The 20,377-nt window shown below is 42.8% G+C and overlaps 2 protein-coding genes across 4 annotated transcripts in view; one reads left to right on the top strand and one right to left on the bottom strand.

Annotated features, from left to right (window-relative positions):
- The window catches only part of LOC115076312 (pentatricopeptide repeat-containing protein 1, mitochondrial-like), a 22,476-nt gene extending 12,031 nt beyond the window's left edge, over nucleotides 1-10,445 (top strand). Inside the window, exons 9-12 of one of the 3 annotated variants that reach the window (XM_029577597.1) lie at nucleotides 21-66; nucleotides 172-320; nucleotides 608-686; nucleotides 2,692-3,628. Coding sequence is in view for 1 of the 3 variants with exons in the window: in XM_029577598.1 (XP_029433458.1) it covers nucleotides 9,468-9,494 (27 nt within the window). In the remaining 2 variants the exon portion in view is untranslated. Of the gene's footprint in view, nucleotides 1-20; nucleotides 67-171; nucleotides 321-607; nucleotides 687-2,691; nucleotides 3,629-9,467 lie in introns of those variants that run through there. The other 2 variants (XM_029577596.1, XM_029577598.1) reach the window with 2 other exon arrangements.
- The window catches only part of LOC115076096, a 25,310-nt gene continuing 15,368 nt past the window's right edge, over nucleotides 10,436-20,377 (bottom strand). The window contains exons 3-5 of the mRNA XM_029577211.1: nucleotides 16,269-16,439; nucleotides 13,993-14,095; nucleotides 10,436-10,679 (exon numbers count right to left, since the gene is read on the bottom strand). Of these exons, the coding sequence (XP_029433071.1) occupies nucleotides 10,473-10,679; nucleotides 13,993-14,095; nucleotides 16,269-16,439 (481 nt within the window). The 3' untranslated portion in view covers nucleotides 10,436-10,472. The remainder of the gene's footprint in view (nucleotides 10,680-13,992; nucleotides 14,096-16,268; nucleotides 16,440-20,377) is intronic.

Raw genomic sequence — 20,377 nt, 5'->3', positions numbered from 1 at the left:
GTTTCCACTCTTGGTGGCAGGGCGGCACGGATGGTCAGCATGGACAACTCGCTGGAGAATTAGTTGGTTAGCATTGACCTTTCTTACTGTTGGCAGATGTATGATAGCTGATTTGATACAAACCAGATAATCTGGGTATAACTCTTTTTTGTGTCGCCTTCCCCATTACAGTCTGAGCTGAGCTGCATGGAGGGGAGTTGCACATGTACTTTCCCGACCAGCGAGCTAGAGAAAGTACTGCCAGAGAACATCCTATGCAAGTACTATGAGCGGAAGGCAGAGGAGGATATTTCTGCAGCCTGTGCAGACGAGTTGGTCAGGTAAGTGTGTGGGGGAGGCTAGTGTGGGCCTCATGCAGAGCAGAGAAAGTTTAATCTTCAGTATTAACGTTGCTGGCATAATGTCATGTGACTAGTCCATATTTCCTTCTATAGCAGCCCAACACTGTAAACAAAAATATGTCCAAATTGTGTCTCTGAATTACTGAAGAGTTTTAATTCCCAGTTGTCAAGCTCTGTCAGTTGTTTATAGACTGACTGCACTGATGCCTATTGAATGTGCTTTGTGATGCCTTTATAAGAAGAATTCGGTCTTACTTGGTTTGTAGGTGTCCATCTTGTAGTTTCCCAGCTCTTCTCGACAAAGATGTGAACAGATTTAGTTGTCCCAACCCTCGCTGCAGAAAGGTAAGGAGCTGGTACATTTACCTTCTTATGGACAGCGGTGACCTTTAGCGTTGGCTTTGATACAATGGATTTTATAGTATATGGGTGCTCGTCTCTTCCTTCTTGGCAGAGGTGCTGTGAGTTGCTGGTTACAGAGAACTCTCTCTTCCTTTGAGTAAGGCTTTCCCTGTACATACCCGGATCAGTCCAGACAGCTGGGGTTTTCCTCCCCTCCAGCACAGGGAGACAAAAGTTTTTGACGGATACTGCCACTTAAGCTGAAGTGCCACCTGCAGTCCGCCAGTACTTCTCCAATAGATGGAAACAGAGAAAGTTTCGCTGATCCTGTCCCATAATCTGGTGGGCCACCTGCAGTCCCTCAGTGTTTCTCTGTCTCCAGTCAGATCCCAGAGGTGCAAAACCTGCAGTTTGGAAACGAAGTTTCCTTCCAGGAAGTTGGCAGCTCCTGATGGGGCCATCCCTCTTGGTTCTGAGGTGGACGAGCAGGGGATTGGGGACCCTTATATTGCTCGGTCCTTCACTGCCTGGGTAGAAATCTGGTGGAGCCAGTTCCCTCTTGCAGAGCCTGCTGTTACTCTTCGATTAAAGGGAAGTAGTTTTTTTGTCCTTTTCTAAAGTTTATTTTCTAAAGTTTATTCAGGTAGGGGGAGCCATCCAGATGAGAGGCTAGACTACTGTCCTCACTCTTGGTTCCTTAACATGACAATGCGGCCACCTGTACCTTGATGGAATTGAGAGACAATCCCTTCTGTAGGCCGTTCTGCAGGAATTCCAAACTCTTGGGAATTTTGACTAACCGTCAGATGATGTCGCAGTCCTCACCCCAGGCTTTGAATACTCTCCAAATCCTTATGTATGGTAGGGATGTGGAGAACTTACGTGCTCGGAGCAGGGTGTCAATTACTGCCCCTGAGTATCCGCTCTTCCACAGGCGAGTTCTCTCAATGGGAGAGAATTGAGCTGGGTCCTCGTGGAGGATTGGCCCTTGTTGGAGCAGATCCCTGTGTGGTAGTAGCGGGAGAGGGCTCTCTGTCAGTAGCCTTCGCATGTCTGCGTACCATGGCCTTCTTGGCCAGTCCTGGGCCACTAGAAGTATTGGTCCCTTGTGGTGTTCATCTTGTGGATGATTCTGCCCAATAGGGGCCATGACGGGAAGGCGTATAGGGTTTCCTGTAGCCAGGTCTGTACCAGGGCATAGATTCCCTGGGACTGAGGTTCCCGTCTGCGGCTGAAGAAGCTGGGCACTTGGGAGTTTGGACCGGTTTTCCCCAACGGTTTACTATCAACTGGAAGGCTGTGGTCGACAGTCTCCATTCTCCTGGGTGTAGACTTTCTCTGCTGAGGTAATCTGCAGCGACGTTGTCTTTCCCCGCAATGTGGGTGGCCAAGATCTCCCGCAGGTTCGCTTCCGCCCAAGTCATTAGGGGGTCTATTTCCAGAGACATCTGTTGGCGCCTGGTTCCTCCCTGACGGTTGATGTAGGCCACTGTTGTGGCGTTGTCCGACATGACTCTGATTTGTCCCGGAGTCTGTGACCAAACCGTAGGCAGGCTAGTCTGACTACCTGTGCTTCTAGGTGGTTGGTGGTCCATCCCGACTCTTCTTTGTTCCATTGACCCTGGGCGGTCAGCTCCTGGCAGTGTGCTCCCCATCCTCGTAGGCTGGCGTCCATGGTGAGCAGGATCCACCATGGATCCACCATTCACGGCTATCCAGGGATTTCCCCCTATTTTATACTCTTCCCCCTGCCAACATCCTCCTCTGTTCACTACAGTGATGATCCTGGGCCAGGGGCCATGCAGCAGGGCTCCTGCTGGAAACCTGTAATCATGAACCCTGAATCAAGCATGATAACCCCCTCTCCCCCAGCCCCGAAGGCTGTGAATTCTGCCTCAACAGCATCCCGACCCAAAAAGTGGAAGATGTGACTCGGGTATCAAACTGAGAATTTTCCAGTGAACCTCAGGGATGGCAGTGGTCTGAAAGCTGCATTTCTTCTTCACAGGTCTGATTGCGATCAGGATGGCCCCGTACCCAGAGAAACAGTGGCCAGGATTTTTGTGTGCCTTGTACGAGATTATATCATATTGCTATTCTGTATCTGCCACTGGGCTTTCATTTTAATTACCGTGCTGATGGTAAAAGGAGCATGCAAGGAATAACTCCTATCCCTTTCTTGCAGAGTGTGTGCGTTTGTCTTTACTTCATGCACCTATGTTTGTATGTATGTATTGGCTATAGCTCTTTGTTCAAGACGTCGTATGCATGCCTGTTTCACCAGATGGCTCCTGATGAATTATCCTGTTTAGTTCTCTTTCTTTCTTTAACCACTTACTGTATTCTGATGCAGCACATTTAGTCTCACTTCTCATAGCAACAGTGTGAGCAGAACATATAGCATTTACTTGTATTATATGTATGCTTTACTTCGAGGCCAAAGTTATGTAACTTATTTGCAAGAACAACCAAAAAAAAATGTGAATGTCGGTAGTAATTGTACAATGGTAAATTGTAAGCATTGCCAGCCCCAGAAATAAAATGCAGTATTATGTCCAGAGTCCAATGTGGTGGCACTTTCCAACCAATTTAAGCCATTTCATGAAATGTAAAGATAACCTAGTTTATCCCTACTGCCTCTATCTCCCTCTTTCGTAACAGATCCTATGAATTCCCCTTATTTTTATTGTAACAATGTTAAAAGTTCTTAAGTCCCTGTTGTATTGTTGCTTAAAGTTATGCTCCTAAATGTCAATTCCCTTATCTTTCCCATTTTTCCATCTTCCTAGTTATAGCCCCCCCCTTCACCCTCTCTTATCTACCTGTTCCATGTGTCATTGTAAAGCCTCTTGCTGTATTTTGTTTATTGTTAACTGATGAGATGTTCCCAACGTACATCGGTATATAAAACCTATTAAATAAAATAAAAATAAATCTGAATACTGCAGGTAGATAGGGGGCATTTAAATCCACAAATAAAAGTTGGGGGTCCTGTTTCCAAAAGATTACCTTTAGCACAGACCTGGGGAAGCCATCTTGAAGCCTGCAGCCCCTGGAAACAAGTATGCAAATGTTTTCTTCCATTCTTCTATCTGTACAAGGAAAACCCTTGATAAATAAGCTTTTAATATGTACGTCCTCCAGGCACAGCTTTGAAATATGTGTAATATATCTAGTAATGGGTTCCCTCAACCAGGGGGGTTGCTTTTATTTCAGCTTGAAGGTCAATTCAGCAGCTTCCTTCAGGGTCCAGGTGACAAAGTCACTGCATGGCTTAGCCAACAAGATCCATTCTGGCTCCTAAGCCTCTTTTCCCTCACCACATGCAGTAACCTTCATGATGGGCCAGAGCGGCAGAGGGAACCCAAGCTTGATCATAGTCTTCTTTCCTAGATTGTAGCGCTTCCATTATTTTTTCAGGCAACTGGACAATGTGACCTTCCAACCCTTGTGATTAAAAGGACCTTTTTTCTTCTGTGAGATCAGATTCTCCTCTAAGAAATCAATGCAAATATTATTTATGCTTACTTCAGACACCAGCTTTCAGATTTGGACTTCTTGATCTTTGTCTGAAATACAGTGAGGGTTGCATCTTCTGACAAGTTTCTTTTTTTGCAGACAAATTCAAGAGTCAGCCTTCAGTCTGTGGTGTTAAAATTGACTCATGGAAAATAGTATTGATTTGATGAGCTCATGTACTTGTCTTCATAATGAGCTAGGACACTTAACTTTGTCAACTACATTTAGCCACCTCTGCCTCATGCCCTGGCATTGGGTTACTCTGCACCAGCAGAGAAGCTCGGTGATTTTACAACAGTATAGTAACTTATGCCAGCCTTTTTGCTGCAGATGAGTCCATGAAATCCACTTGCTTTCTGGATCAGTAAAAATACATTATGGATACTTGTTTTTGCCTTCAGCGTGCACCATAATGTGCTTATTTAAAAAGAAAATTCTCATTTAACAACTCAAAGAGCATTAGCACTGACCTACTCTCAATGTCTTTCTGCCTCTTTATCGTGGCAACATTTACCCAATGCATCTATTCTCATGTGTGAGCTGGACATAACCCACCCAGGGTCCTCAGCAGTAGCTTTCTGGGGGTGCCCTGCTTTGGGACACTGCTTTTCACCAAAGGTAAAAGGAGAAGTTGTGGAAATTCTGTGAAATGATGTCCCGAGCCTAGAACCTTCCCAGTTTCCTATGTCAGGCTGCTGCATCAAACTTCGAAGATGACACCACTGAAAGTCGTGGAGCAGCTGTGGGTCTTCCAATGACCAATTATGGCAGAGCCATGGATCACACCTTTACAGCTTTCTTGGCCTGTCATATTCGATATGTATATCAGAGTAAGTCATCATTCAACCTGAATCAGAACTGGTCATAACAGCTATACCATGCAACCATCATCATCACTATCGTTTATTTATGACAGCTGGGGAGTTCAAAGCGAGTTCCAGAGCTGGGTTAACAAATCTGGTACAACATAGTACAATTAACTCTGTTGGTCAGAAGGTGGCTGAAAATGGACCCCCATAAATACTTTGTTCCCCAATAAAACCTTGGCCCTGAAAGGTGAGGTGTATGCGTTATGTTGATCAGTGGAAACAGCTCATTTAAACATATGCAAGTCTGATGCAGTGACAGCACAATGTAAAAGCCATGGTACAGTGCCTTTAGGCTCACCAGATAGTGGGGTGTGCACTACTGCACTCCACCTGCCACCCGCAAGTGTCCACCTGTACCATGGAACATCTGTGCAGATGTTCTGAGGTTCAGTGAGTGGTAGAGTGTCCATGTGTATGAACACCCCCGCACCTCAGCATCCCTGCTTCACATCAGATGCCACTGGACTGGGAGGTGGGCAGGAGGGGGAGAAGTGGGAGGGAAAAGGACGAGTGCACTAAAATCAAGCTGGAGTGGGGTGGGATGAGCAGAGGTTATAGGAAGAGGGTCAGAGTGTGCTGGGGTTGAGCTGAGGAGAGAAGAAGAGTGCCAAGATGGGGTGACTAAGGAATTTCACCGGGTATCGGATAGCTCATGGCAAAATACCTAGAGCTTGATATGCCTTAAGAACCGACTTTCTGTGCACTGTTAACCCAGTTAAAATTATAAACAAATATTAAAAGATAAATTGTGTAAAAGACAAACATCCCTAAGCTCTGACAAGTAAAAGCAGCACATTCTAGAGCGACAGCCAAGCCAGAAAGCCACGATCTAGTGAGCATGAAATAAAAGGCCCAAAGTTATGTTTAAGTGGTACACAAAACAACAAATATAACCAAAAGAAAAGAAAAAGCAAATAGGAGAATAAAGTGGAATACTTTGTGTTTTATTGATTTGTACATTAGTTAGCTTTGTAACTTCCATGTTGATGACGTCCATTGTGTTATGTTATACATAACATGCCTCCAATTCCCTGGCTGGAAAGGTGTGAAACAAATAAATGATATTAAGTCTGGGTGAGCAGCCCCTACTGCCAAGCACAACACAAGAACTGAGCAGCAGTGGTCCACAAGGGTTTAGAAGATCTTAGCATGTCATATTAAAATCTTCAAAAAATAAATGTTTGTCTGCTGCGCTGACATTTAATGTGGTTGCATGTAATCAACACACAAAAAAAAGTAATGAAGAGCAGAGGATTGAAACAGCAAGTGTTGCTTACCTGTAGCAGGTGTTCTCACAGGACTGCAGGATATTAGTCCTCACATATGGGTAACATCACAGGGGGAAACATGATATCAATACCCAGAAATTTTAGATATGATTCAGAGTGCCTATATGAGGACCAATGGGAGACCAGAGGGGCCATATCCCGATTAGTATGTATATTAGATCGATGTTCGATAATCCTGGTACGGATCGATCTTATAGTTTTGCCCATGTATAACTTTGGACAAGGACATATAACCACGTAGATGACCCCCCACGAAGAAAATGTAGGTAAACTTAAAATCTTATATACTGTTGCTTTTTGAATCAGGGGTGTATGCTTATTGTTTATACGTCTTGCTTATGCCTACATTTTTTGATTTGCAGTTTAGTGTTGCTTGAGACGGGCTGGAAGAAATCTTTGAAAAAATAATTAAAAAAAAAAAAAAAGCGCCAGCAGTCGGGTGCAGGAAACGGACGCTCAGGTGAGAGGCGTCCGTTTCCTGAACCCCTGGCTGTGCATCATATAGGAGAAACAGACGCCGCTAAATTTGGCGTCCGTTTTCTTAACTGACGGACCGCCAATGCTCGCGGGCTCCCGTTATGAAGGAGGCGCTAGGGACATGGCGCCCGCACAATTATAGCATCGGCCCCCCTTGGAGTAATTTTCTTTCAGATTAGCTATGTTGAGGTAATGTTTTTAAAGTAACCCTGTCAGTTCAGTATCCAGCTCTGCCTTGGTATTAGACTGCTGCATTCAAGAAAAAACTGGTTTTAAACATTTTTTTAAATAGGGTTTTTCATTTTGTTTTCTTTTAATATGAAGAAAACTCAGTGAAGTCGCAGCTTTTTTTTGAAGGCAGCTGATGGTCATAACAAAAGAAACCTGTTTCACTTTGATCCCAGCTAGATACGTATCTAGGTTTCCAAAGGTGAAGGGCCTGTGGTTAAATCTGCTGGTCAGACACGGCCCTCAAAAAAAGCTTAGTAAATTAGGAACGCCCACAGAGCGTTTGCTATCAAAACACTCAGGGTAGGGACATGATGGTTCAGCATTAAATGAGCTGCTGATAAAATCTCCTCTTAGGCAGGCAGGTGAGGTCAGACTTACCTTCTGATACTGCTCTTCATTCATCTGCAGAGCAAGGAGGAAGTCAGCGTGCTGGGAAAAAGAGCAGAAGTAAAACCCAGTTACCATGATCGCATCTCAGACTGGCTCAGCAACCCTTTCACGGAAATGCTTTACTGGCTTGCAATGCAAATTATGATCCAGAGATTCTTGTGCTTACACTCGCTGAGTTAAGTCATTGTGGGTGGTAATTTGATCAGAACACGAAATGCAATCACAATTTCCACCCTGAAATAGTTAAATTACAGTCCTTTAAAATGTTCTTATTTTAAAGTTTGAGGTTCATTCCGTAAACCTGCCACATAGCCCAGGCAGGTTTGCTAATATAAATAAATAAATAGAAAATGGTATATGGCACCCTGTTCACTCTCTTACAACCTATTCCCCAAAATGTAATACACTCTGTTACATCCTTTTATTTATTCTTTTAATTTTCTATTCTGCTCAATTCCAAAGCTCCAAGCGGATAACAATAAAATATATAATTCATTACATGGAGGTCCATGTTCAGAAGCATTTAATTTAGTCAGATTATTCAGAAGTTATCCAATTGAAGGAATATTTGCACTTAGCCAGCCAAGTTGAGAGAGTGTTCTGGGGGCATAAATGGGAGAAATTGAGTTAACCGGCTAAGTCTGGACAGGCGAAAGAGCTGCCCTAAAGTTAGCTGGCTGCACTATTGAATATATCCTCAAAGTTAGTCAGATAGGAATAGCAAACCTAGCCAGCTAAACTTAACATCGAAAATCTTAGGGTGTCAATGCTTTGAATCTACAGAGCATCCAGAACTTTATAAAATGACGACTTTACTACTGATTTTACATGAGGGTTCATGGACAGCTCAGACTCTAGTATAACTCCTAAATTCCAGATAGACTTAGGCACCTGAATATCAACAGTCTTACAGCTGAATTAGTCTAAACGAAAATAGTAGCTTACTAACAGCCATGATACCTTCCCTTTTACTAATGCCACACAGTCAGTAGAACGGCTAGATCTACTGCATTCAAGCAGTTATTGACTTCAATATATTATAACCGTCACTTGTAAGGTTTTCGTTAAAGGTCATCCTAAACATCAAGACGACAATTTGTTCTTACCTCAGTCATCTCCTTCATCTTCTGCTCGTAGAACACCAGCTCATCCCGCACCGGAGGATACAAGTTAGCTCGGTCATAGTTTTTCCAATGTCGCCGCTTGTTCTCCAAGAAAAACATCCGCTTGTCAAGTTTCACGTTTCCTGCAGGATGCAAAATTTACCACCACCAGCAGTTAAGGGAAACGTTAACTGCATAAGCATTAGTTGTAATTCTCTCATTGAAGAGGATGAACCAACATTGGGTAGATGAAAGGAGAGAAGCAAGGGTCCATCTCTGCAGTGCAGCAGATACGAGTAGCTTAAGAAAGCCAGATATTCAGTTCTATCTCCTGAAACTGGTGTAACTATTACTGGATAAGAGCTCCAGCTTGGAGTTGCTATTTCAAAGACATTTTAACAGGCTTTATTTATTTAAGTAGCAGCCAAACGTGGCTGAAAATGTCAGATTCTTCTCCAAGAATACAGCACCACTGTATGGCTGTCAACACTCAAAATATACAAGAAGGGACATGTCCTATCTGCTAAGTAGGATTTTCAAAGTTCCACTGAGGAAAGCCCAGAGCAGGGGTGGCCAACCCTAGACCTAAAGAGCCACAAGCAGTGCTGGTTTTCAAGACATACCTCATGCACATTCATTGTGGGTATTTGCATATAATGGAGGCAGAGAATGCACATTTGCAGTGGCTAACATGAAAACCTGATCTATTTGCAGCTCTTGAGGACTGAAGTTGGCCACCGCTGGCCTAGAACCTGGGTCTGTCATCTCTTCCCACAGAGTGATTGAACACATTTTCAGGCAGAGGACACCTCTCCTCCGTACAGCAGCACACTGCACCTCTGCCTCTGTTTACTTTTCCCAGAATGTAAAACATACTGATAATGCATTTTCTGTATTTTTCTCTAGAGAATACACAACATCACAATATTCTAGGTGAAGCCTCACCAACAGCCAGTAAAGGAAAATTGGTTATCATCTGCTAATTTTTATTCCTGAAGTACTATGGATCAGTCCAGAGAAGTGGATTTCTGCACCCCTACCAGCAGATGGAGGCAGAGAACAAAACTTTGAGGCACTGCTACATAACCGAGAGTGACACCTGTAGTCCCTGTATTGACCTGTACCCAAGCCAAGATGTATAACTTAAACCCCAATAAACCTTGGGCGAACGGAGACTTAAAAGGTTGGAGACCCCTGAAAACTAGGTCCTCTTAACCTAACAGAATGCACATCTCAAACTATGTACACTTCTCATTACTCTGAATATCCCATGTATCAGTTCAACATCCAGAAGCGAGGAAGTCTTCCAAGAGATGGGGACGGGTCTCTGGACTGATCCGTGGTATTTCAGAAACGAAAATTAGCAGGTAAGAACCAATTTTCCTTTCCGGATCTGCGTACCTGTCTGCCAGAGGTGATCCAGAAGATGATGAAAAAATTCCTGCTAGTCTTCTGGCAATCAAAATACACCCACCCTTAGATTGGCAGTGTGACGGCAGGGCCATTGGGAGGGATGCAGGCGCCACCCTGCCTATGAGAAGCCTCACAACCAGCAGTGACCGAGCTAGGTGCAGCGTTATTAGAACATTCACACCCTTAAATCCAAAGGCCATCTATTCAATTTGATATACAGACCAGCAGGAATCTTTAATAGATAAGAAAGGTGAAAAATTAGCCCTGCTCTTGGTATGCAGTGGCTCTTTTTAGTTTCTCCTTTTGTCTCAAAACAACTTTGTTCAATTTACACAACCAGTTTAACAAATTAAATAAAGATTCTGCATTGTTTACAGATGTCCCAGTTTTAGTGTGACCTTAGTACAACACAGCTGTTTACTTTTTGTTAGCAAATCTGTTTCAAATAAAATAAAAAATGTACAGGCTGCACTTTTTTATTCATCTTTTTTGAGAAGGCTAATGTTTATTAGAACAAAAACCAAGAAAAGCAGTAATCACCTTTCTTGTTATTGCATAATGTCCCTTGAGCTCATGCAGCGCCCACTTGATATCTTGACTGCTAAGCATTTTGAAGTCGGCCATGAGAAGATTGGCAGCTTGGATAAAGCACCGCTGATCCACAGGGGTGAGTTTAAAAAAATCAAATAAGTCCACTTTAGGCACCTGCAGACAAGGAAAAGATTCAATGCTGCTTGAAACATTTCTACAGACAGGATTTCCAAAAGGAGGGCCAGAGAGTGTTAATCAAGAAGTTCCACACACAATCAAACCTACTTTCTGGAATCCCTGCATTCACATCCAAAATAAAATAACCCTATCAGGATCTCCTGGCATGTTCTGAAAATTTGGTGTGGATAGCATCCTAAACACAAACAGCAAGATTTTCAAAACTATTGGCATGCTTAAAACTGGGTTTTACACACGTAAATGCCCTTTATCTTTGTAAGCGGGCTTTTGAAAATTGCTATGACATATGCCATTGAATTATCAATAGGTTTTACTCACATTAAAGGCACTTAATGCACGTAACATGGCTTTTGAAAATTGCTGCAATAGTATGTTACATTTACCTGCAGAACTCCTTTGAAAATTCACATGAAAGGAGATAATTTTCAAAAGGATTTATCCAAGTAGAACTGGACTTTATGGTACATAAATGGGCTTCTCAAGATTGCTTTTATGTGTGTAGCTCCTTTGAAAATTCACTCCATAGGGCTGAAGAGTCAAAAGGTTTTACGCATATAAATGGGCTTTTGAAAATTACCTTCAAAAATTATTGGGAGATGAGGGGGACACTCAGACATGGTGATCTCAGAACCCTTTTTCCCCTTGGAAAGTAGGCTAAAAATACATAGGAATTCAGAAAATCATTCAAATGTTGAGTCACCAGGCCTCTCTCTATCCCTTTCTACCTTCAGTTAAGGAAGAAGATAAGACTGTACAGCAAATCTATTTTACTTTTAATCAAACCTCCTAAGCATGGGGTTATCCCTTTTAACTTGCAGCAGTGATGATGGCAAAACCAGCAGGCAGAAGTAAGAAACTATGAATGCATTAAAAGTAAGTGAAAAATGCAAACAGGATGCTAGGAATGGAGAATATCATATTGCCTCTATATAAGAGCATAAGAACGTGCCATACTGGGTCAGACCAAGGGTCCATCAAGCCCAGCATCCTGTTTCCAACAGTGGCCAATCCAGGCCATAAGAACCTAGCAAGTACCCAAAAACTAAGTCTGTCCCATGTTACTGTTGCTAGTAATAGCAGTGGCTATTTTCTAAGTCAGCTTAATTAATAGCAGGTAATGGACTTCTCCAAGAACTTCTCTAATCCTTTTTTGAACCCAGCTATACTAACTGCACTAACCACATCCTCTGGCAACAAATTCCAGAGTTTAATTGTGCGTTGAGTGAAAAAGAATTTTCTCCGATTAGTCTTAAATGTGCTACTTGCTAACTTCATGGAGTGCCCCCTATTATCCGAAAGCGTAAATAACCGATTCACATCTACCCGTTCTAGACCTCTCATGATTTTAAACTCCTCCATTACATCCCCCCTCAGCCGTCTCTTCTCCAAGCTGAAGTTCTGGTCTCTCCGTCTCAAAAAAAAGACAGAGTGAAACTAGAAAAGGTGCAGAGAACAGCACCAAAATGATAAAAGGAGCTAGAACGGCTTCCCTGTGACAAGAGGCTACACAGGTTAGGGCCATCTAGCTTGGAAGAGAGATGGTTTAGGGGAGACAGGTTAGAAGTTTATAAAATCATGAACAGGGTGGAACGGACATAGGACGGTGATTTACCCTTTCAAATAACATTAACACAAGGGGAAACTCCATGAAACTCACAACCAGCAGTTTTAAAACTCAATGCACATTCAAGCTGTGGAATTTGTTGCCCGAGGATGTGGTCAAGGCAACTAGCATGGCATAGCCGAGTTTAAAAAAAAAAAGTCTGGATGAGTTCCTGGAGGAAGCGTCCACAAAACATTAGCAGCCACCTAGTGTAGAAACTTCTGCTATCTCCCTGGGAATGATTAACAAGAAATAGATCTGCTGTTGGGATTTGTGGGGTACTTGTGACCTGGACTGGCCACTGTGAGGCAAAATGCTGGGGTCGATTGACCTTGCTCTGACCCAGCATGACCATTATTATGTTTTTAAGTAGCTGCTAAATACTAGAAACAATATTTGGAGTTTTTTTTGTTTTTGTTTTTTAAACAATTATATCCAGATCTATTAGTACCGCCTCTCAAAGCCATGCACCAAAATCTGTGACTTTTTGCTTTCCAAACTTGTGGTGTAACTGTATTCTGGATATATATTTATTTTGAAAGTTATTAAAATCTTTTGGTTTTATTCTTTTTTAAAACTTTATTATTGAATGCAGTTTTGCAGTACCATAACCAAAATTCAACACAGACAGTGCATTCACAACAGTGAAGTAACATCAACGAATTACTACCACCCAATCCTGTATATATGCATTAACGGGATAAAATAGAAAGATCGCTTACGATGGGAGTAAGCCTGGTCAGGCACCAAAATCATAAGCAAGGCACCTCTCTCTAGCATGTCTGTAATGAGCAGGATAACTGGCTATGGTTAAAAAAGCAAAAAAGTTATTTTTTCTAATGTATACGCTTACCAACCAATTCGGAAGCATCAGTATGCAGAGGGTTTATCTTGAAATTTCCAAATTAAGGATGGATTCTGTCTAGTCATGACTAGGAATCGGTTAGTTAAGGAAATCTGTCTCCTAGATTTAAGTTAAACTCTCAGATAACAAAGCTCCAAAAGAACAATCAATGGATATCTGGATAGGTTAATGCCAGTAATATTAAAATATTTTCAGTCAGATTTGTCATGACCGTTTTTAATTTTGGCAAACATCTGAAGGAGGAACCGTATGGCCATATTAACATAGTATATGACAGAAAACGACCCTATTGATCCATCCTACTGGCGCCACACTGCTAAGGATATATCCCAGCTGCCAGCCAAACTGGACCATTTGTATATCGTCACTTCTTATCCAAGTTAGTGTTTGGTTTCTGTCACTGGCTCTCTGCACAGATGAGCATTAAGATCCCATACTTAATCCAACAATCATCCCCCGAGACCTTACTTCCATGTGCTGTAATAATCTAAAACAGCTACCAAAACCAGCAAGGCTGCTGTCCAAATATCCAGCCTCGTAGGTCCTTGTGGCCTTTATGAATAGTACATGGACACCACCAACCTGCCGGCACCAAACTGGTTGGTGTATGGGGAGTTGCAGTCTGCCGCTACCAATCCTAGGCTGAACAGATCATGCATTACATTATCTATGGATTGTTTTTACAGTGATCTAATAAAGTGTCACAACCTAATAAAAAAAAAACACAAAACCCAAACATTTAACTTAGGCAAATGTACAACTCCCTGCAAATTAAATCTTCTGCTTCAAGTGTGGCAGTATTATGGTTAACTTTTACTTGCCTTGGTCTCATCTGGGCTGGTAAGCAGGCTGCTGTTGAGGTTTATAACCATTGCGCCTTCTATCTTTGGATAATCTGGGTTCTCCAAAAGCATATTGCAAATTCTATGAAGAGAACAGCAAAGCATTACCACCCTCTGAGTACCATTCAGCCAGTGACACAAACAGTGTGTAGAAGCCATTGCTATACCTGGGAATGATGAACCACAGATCTACTGCTGGGTTTTGTGGGGTACTGGTGCCCTGTGTGCAATTCTGGTCACCGCATCTCAAAAAAAGATATGGTTGCACTGAAGAAAGTGCAGAGAAGGGCGACCAAAATGAAAAGGGGCATGAACGGCTGCCCTATGAGGAAAGGCTAAGGAAGTTAGGGCTGTTCAGTTTGGAGAAGAGAGGACTGAGGGGGATATGATAGAAACCTACAAAATCATAAAAGGACTTGAACAATCAGTTATTTACTCTCTCAGATAATAGAATGGCTATGGGGCACTCCATGCAGTTAGCAAGTAGTTCATTTAAAACAAATCAAAGAAAATTATTTCACACTGAACACACAATTAAGCTCTGGAATTCATTGAAACAAACATAGAAATGATGGCAGAAGACCAAACGGCCCATTCAGTCTGCCCAGCAAGCTCCCACACTTATTTTTTTCATCTAAGTGACGTATCCGCCGTAATAAGCAAGCTACTCCCATGCTTGTTTACCCACAACAATGTCCACCCACACTTTTCTCCCTCTCAGTCCTATGCTTACTCACTCTCACTTCTCTTACACACACACACACACACACACACACTCTAATTTTCTCTTCTTACCCCAACCCACCCTCAACAACAGTCTCCTCCTCAAGGCCAGCTGGATCTCTTCTACGGCTCTCAGCCAGGGATCTCCTCCTTCTGCCCCACGGGGCCAACCAATCACCTCCTGCTCCTGCCATCCTGCAGGGGCCAACCAATTGTTTCCTCCCCCTGCTGTCCCAAGGGGCTCACCAGTCTCCACTTTCCTTCCCTACGTGAGGCCAAAGCAGCCCCTGTTTCTTCTTGCACGGGGGAGTCCCTGGGGCTTCTCCTCCACTTTCCCCACACAGCCCAGACAATTTTTTTCTTCTGGGGCCTGCTTTTGCAGCAGCTTCCAGAGTTTTCAGATATTGGCCCAGAGACCCCGAAATTCCTTTAGAATTCCAGAATCTTTGGGCCACATCCATAGAGTTTCCAAGTGTGCTACTAAGGCAGAACTTCTGGATACCTGGCCCTGGCTGGGCCCCAGTGTATCTAATACTGGCCCTGCATGTGTAGTCTGTGCTACTAACATGTCTTCCAGTTTTGGGTTTTCAGACATCTGGAGAGGTGAACACCCTGTTCCCATCCCAGGTCGTCTGCCTGGGAATCCTCCCTGCCAACTATTGCAAGGAAAAAAAATGTGACAGCAGGGTGCCCCTGCTAGCAACGGTGGAAAGGGTGCAGAGCAGGGTATCCTGGACCAGAGGCACAGATACTGTTAGTATTTCAATAGGTATTTGCTATCCTGCCTCATTCACCATACAAAGGAGATAGATTGCAATCCAAATGAAGTGCACCATTAGTACATAGTTAAAGCGAACATATGAAACGCCTTTCCAGGCTCTTCATTTGGATAAGGGAGTTCCTGACTCGCTTGCCTTGTTCCCGATGGGAGATGAATAAAGCTTCAGAGCCCACGGCACCAATAAATATTCTGGACTCCTCAGTGGTGTTTCATCAGACAACTTTACTGAATCGGTTCTTCATGGCACATTTCTTTCTTGAAGCATTTATGAAACAAAACTGACTTTGAATAACTACATCTGTGTCCCCTTAGAATGCCAAATGATCGTGTGAGGAGGGAGCAGCTCAGGCCCAAGGTGGATTGTGGGTAATTTCTGGAGCCAAGGCAGCTGGGAGAAGTAGGCAGAAGGGAAAGTTTAGACAGGTAAAGGCTCTTCAGCTTGGAGAAGAGATGACCGAGAGGAATTAGGATAGAGGTTTATAAAATCACGAGTCGGCTGGAACAGGTAAACAGGGAATGGTTATTCACCCTTTAAAAGAGTTCTAAGACTAGAGGACACTCAGTGAAAATAACTGGTAACAAATTGGAGGAACTATTTTTTCCACTCGGTGCACAATTAAGCTATGGAATTTGTTGCTAAAGGGTTTGGTCAAGGTGTCTGGCATAGCGGGCTTCAAGAGGGGTTTAGACAAGTTTCCGGAAGAAATGTCCATAAGCAATTATTAGAAAAGTGGACTTGGGAAAAACTCACCGTTTATCCTTGGACGTGAGCAACAAGGTATGCCAGGTACTTCCTAACGACTCAGATAGGCCACTGGGCTCGATGGTCTGCTCCAACAATGCATGTTTTATGTTCTTATGAATCAGTCCGTCGGCAGAGCTGCTGCAGGCATTAGCGAATAATCTATGATGGGCCTTCCTCCTGCACAGTATACATTTCTTTTTAGAAATCATGACTAACATATATATATATATTTATTTTGCTGAATATTTGGTTATTATCTACATTTAATACATTCTGAATATCTGTCAGTATCCATCCTCATCCAGCAAAAAGTAATTTGGGTGAATCAAACCCAGTGAAGGTAATTGGTGTAAGTAAGAGAGTTTCTTGTCCTTTCTACAAACATTATTTTGTAACTGTTGTTTTTATTTTTTTTTTCTTTAACCCCCCAAGGCTTTGCCTTACCATGACAAAGTGCCAGAAAGCAGAATGACTTTCACGTGCAAGCAGTAAACACAGCGCTATGCATACATATTCTATGTGCAAAATATATCTTCATTTGTAAATGCTTCTCCCCAGTAATCTGGAACAAAATTAATTAGTGTAATAAAAATAAAACAGAGGTGAGACAAGGTATTTATGCTTCACTGGCTTTAATAACGTTTAGAGGTTTCAACATCAAAGTTCTCCCTTTCCAAAATTATCTTTTCATCAAAGCACAATGCATTAGTAAATATGCAGCAATCAACTACAAGGCCAGAGTTCCATAATGGGTGAGGCTCAGCCTGAGACAGAAAGTAGGAGTTTGACCCATCACTGGCCAGTGTAACCTCGATATTTAAAACAGGCTCCAGGAGTGATCTGGAAAACTATGGTCCAGTAAACCTGACTTCAGTGCCATGAAAAATCGTGGAAACTATTCTAAAAAACAAAATCACAGAATATATAGATAGACATGATTAATGGGTCACAGCCAGCATGGCTTTACCCAAGGGAAGTCTTGCCTCACGAATCTGCTACATTTTTTGCAGGGGTTAATAAACATGTGGATAAAGGTGAACCAGTAAATGTGGTGTATTTGGATTTTCAGAAGGCGTTTGACAAAGTCCCTCATGAGAGGCTCTATTTATATTGTTATCCACTTTGTGACTTGTTGGAGAAAGTTGGTATTTCAAAGTAAATAAATAAAACATTTAAAAGGAAATGTTGAAGAGTGTCCAAAATTCATGTGTTTATGTGATTTTAAATGCTTTTTTTTTTTTTTACATTATGATTGCAAAACTTACTATCCTTTCACAAATTATAATGTGAGCTTTACTGCTTTCTTTTTTTAATCCCAGCTGCTCCCGTGATGGTTTCAGAAGCACTCTCTGAACACTGAAACAGATCATATAGCAGCACTAACCCGCTGACGCTCCTTGGGACCTTTGGCAAGTCGCTTCATCCTGCGTTGCCTCAGGTACAAACTCGGGGCCCCTTTTACCAAACATTTTTCCCATATACACAGAATGGGAGCAAACCCATCGTAAATAGGGCCCTTAGATTGTAAGCGCTCTCGGGATAAGGAAATGGCCGCGGCGCCTGATTGCAATCGATGTTTGAAGTGTCATGAAAGGCAGAATATAAATAATTCAGAAAAAAATGAGCCAAAGAATGAAGAGCAGACCTCACCGCCAGGAATCCTCCAGGCCTACTTCAGTTCATTTCCTTTACAGATTTCATCACCGCATTGACCGAATCAGCACAAGGAGGTGTACAAAAGTATGAAATGCCAGGATTTCTTGAATTCTGTTACGATTTTGGTCTCTGCTGCCTCCACTGCAAGGACATCCCTAGCTGGTTTTCTCTGCTCAGCTTTCATTTTGTTTTCTCAGCGGCCCTATGTATGTGTCTTGGAAGTTTTTGTTCCGAAAAGGTGTTTGCAGTTAAAATGAAACACGGATTTAATGAGTCTGCTTCTGTTAGGTGTTGGCTTTGCCTTACAGCTTTTATAATCATCCGTCAGTGTGGAAGGTGGAAACTTTCCTGGAATGGAATTACTGCAGGCCCTGCAAGCCATTCCAGACGGGGAGAATCGGAGGCTGAAAATACAGTGAGGATAGAAATATGGCTGTATTGTTTGGCCTACATCCGCTTTATACAGGCTGTTTCCACTAGATGGCGAGCTTGTATCAGAAAACCCAAAACAAGCTGTAGCAATTGGTACCCCCCTGAGCTCCAGAGACAGGAGAAATAGTGACCAAGGCAAGGAGGAGGAAAGAAAGGGCCTGTGATAAACCTAATAATATATTTAGCTGTTTTTGTGATCATCTTTTTTCCTATCACGAAATTCCTCATTTCCCTTTAAAAAGAGTGGAATTTCTATAAGCCTAGGGGGATCTGGAGATATAAATATTAACATATCAGGCACTGTGTAATTGGCTCATCCATAACTTAAAAGGATTTATAGTTCTAATTGTTGTAGAGAAATTAGAAAAACAAATCCATGCAGGGGGAGCAGAACCAGGGTTGGATCGGCCTGTTTGGGTCACCTGGCAACCCTATTAATAAGGTAGATGAGAGAGTTTGCATTGTTCACCCCTGACTCGTCTGCCCACTCTCACCTGTGTCATTTTGTACTAGCCCTGCCTTGTAATTTATTGCAAAGAATTGTGATACTTATAGCCCTGTTTTGTTAACAGGAATAATATCAGACATGAAACTATATTGGACTGGCAGTAACTTTGATTGCACTACCGATGACTGAGCGCTGGAATATTTCCCAAGGCTTCATCAGCCGTGTCTTCTCACAAAAAAGTCTTGATGGCCTCAGAGTGCAGCCACTACTGACAATTGTTTTTTCCTAAAATAATTTTCTAACTTAACTTTAGCTGACTCCTTCATCTCTGCTGGCTGCAAATAAAAGAAAAAAAAAAATCAATTGCTGGCTGCATTTCAGAAATGCTCCCATTCCTATCCCATTCTCTCCAGTTTTGCTTTTTGTTTCAGTTGCGGGGTTGCTAAGACAAGGTTGGTTCATGCTGTCTGTGATATCATTCAGGTACCTCTACAGAGACACACATATCCACCGAGCTTGTGGCCAGATAAGTAGATTTTTAATTTGCTAGCCATAATATAGATTGATTTCTTGATGACCTTAAGAACCTAAGAACGTAAGATTTGCCATACAGGGTTAGACTAAAAGGTCCATCAAGCCCAGTTTCCTGTTTCCAGTAGTGGCCAAGCCAGGTCACAAGTACCTGGCAGGATCCCAAGGGGGTAGATAAGATCCCAAGCTGCTTATCCCAAGAATAAGCAGTGGATTTCTGCAACTCTCCCTTAATAATGGTTACTGGACTTTTCCTCCAGGAACCTATTCTAACCTTTTGTAAACACAGCTACACTAAGAGCTTTCACCAAGTAAGCACGCGTATGACACAGATACAGGCCACAGAGTCTCACATCTCCCAGCAAGAGGATGGGTTCTCTGGTCTCCAAGCGCAACTAACTCGGCTTCTGCGATCAAACGAGCCGGACTTTGAAAACAGGTCCCGCAGAAGCAAAATTCGATTCATTGGGATTCCTGAGTCCGTAAAAGACTCTGATCTTAAATGTTTTTTATGAGAACTGGTTCTCTAAAACAGCTGGGCCTGCTGGGTGAGCGACTGGAGATTCGGGTCGAGCGAGCACATAGACTGGTCTTTTTCTTCTGCATTTCTGTGTTTTTGCAGAATTTCAAATATTTATATATTTGTCCTAAGACGATAGTGTCTTTAGGATCCTTGCAGAGGGAAAAGGGGAGATGGATCCGACAATAACCAACCAGGGCCTCGACTTTTGTGGTCTGGGGAAATGACAAGCCTGGGGGTAACCTGCACAGAGCAGCACTTCTTTCCCTTAACTACCCCCAACCAGTGAGCCTTGATGCTTTTGGTGCAAATAAAACATCACTCTCTGCTTCGACAGTGGTGGGTGGAGGGGGATGGAAGAAGAATTGGATTCAGACGACAACTAGCACGGGCCCTGACTTTTACAGTCTGGGGGATTGATACTCAGACATAGGGGAACAAGCCCAGGGCTGCTTTTAAGGCCAAGTCCATAAGCAAAGCACATCGGCACTGTCTGAATTTTCAAGAAGGCTCCTCACCCAGTAAAAA

The sequence above is a fragment of the Rhinatrema bivittatum genome, chromosome 14 (genome assembly GCF_901001135.1).
Source record: "Rhinatrema bivittatum chromosome 14, aRhiBiv1.1, whole genome shotgun sequence".
Classification (NCBI taxonomy): domain Eukaryota; kingdom Metazoa; phylum Chordata; class Amphibia; order Gymnophiona; family Rhinatrematidae; genus Rhinatrema; species Rhinatrema bivittatum.
Note: the sequence above shows the minus strand (reverse complement) of the source record. Positions and strands in the feature narration are given on the sequence as shown.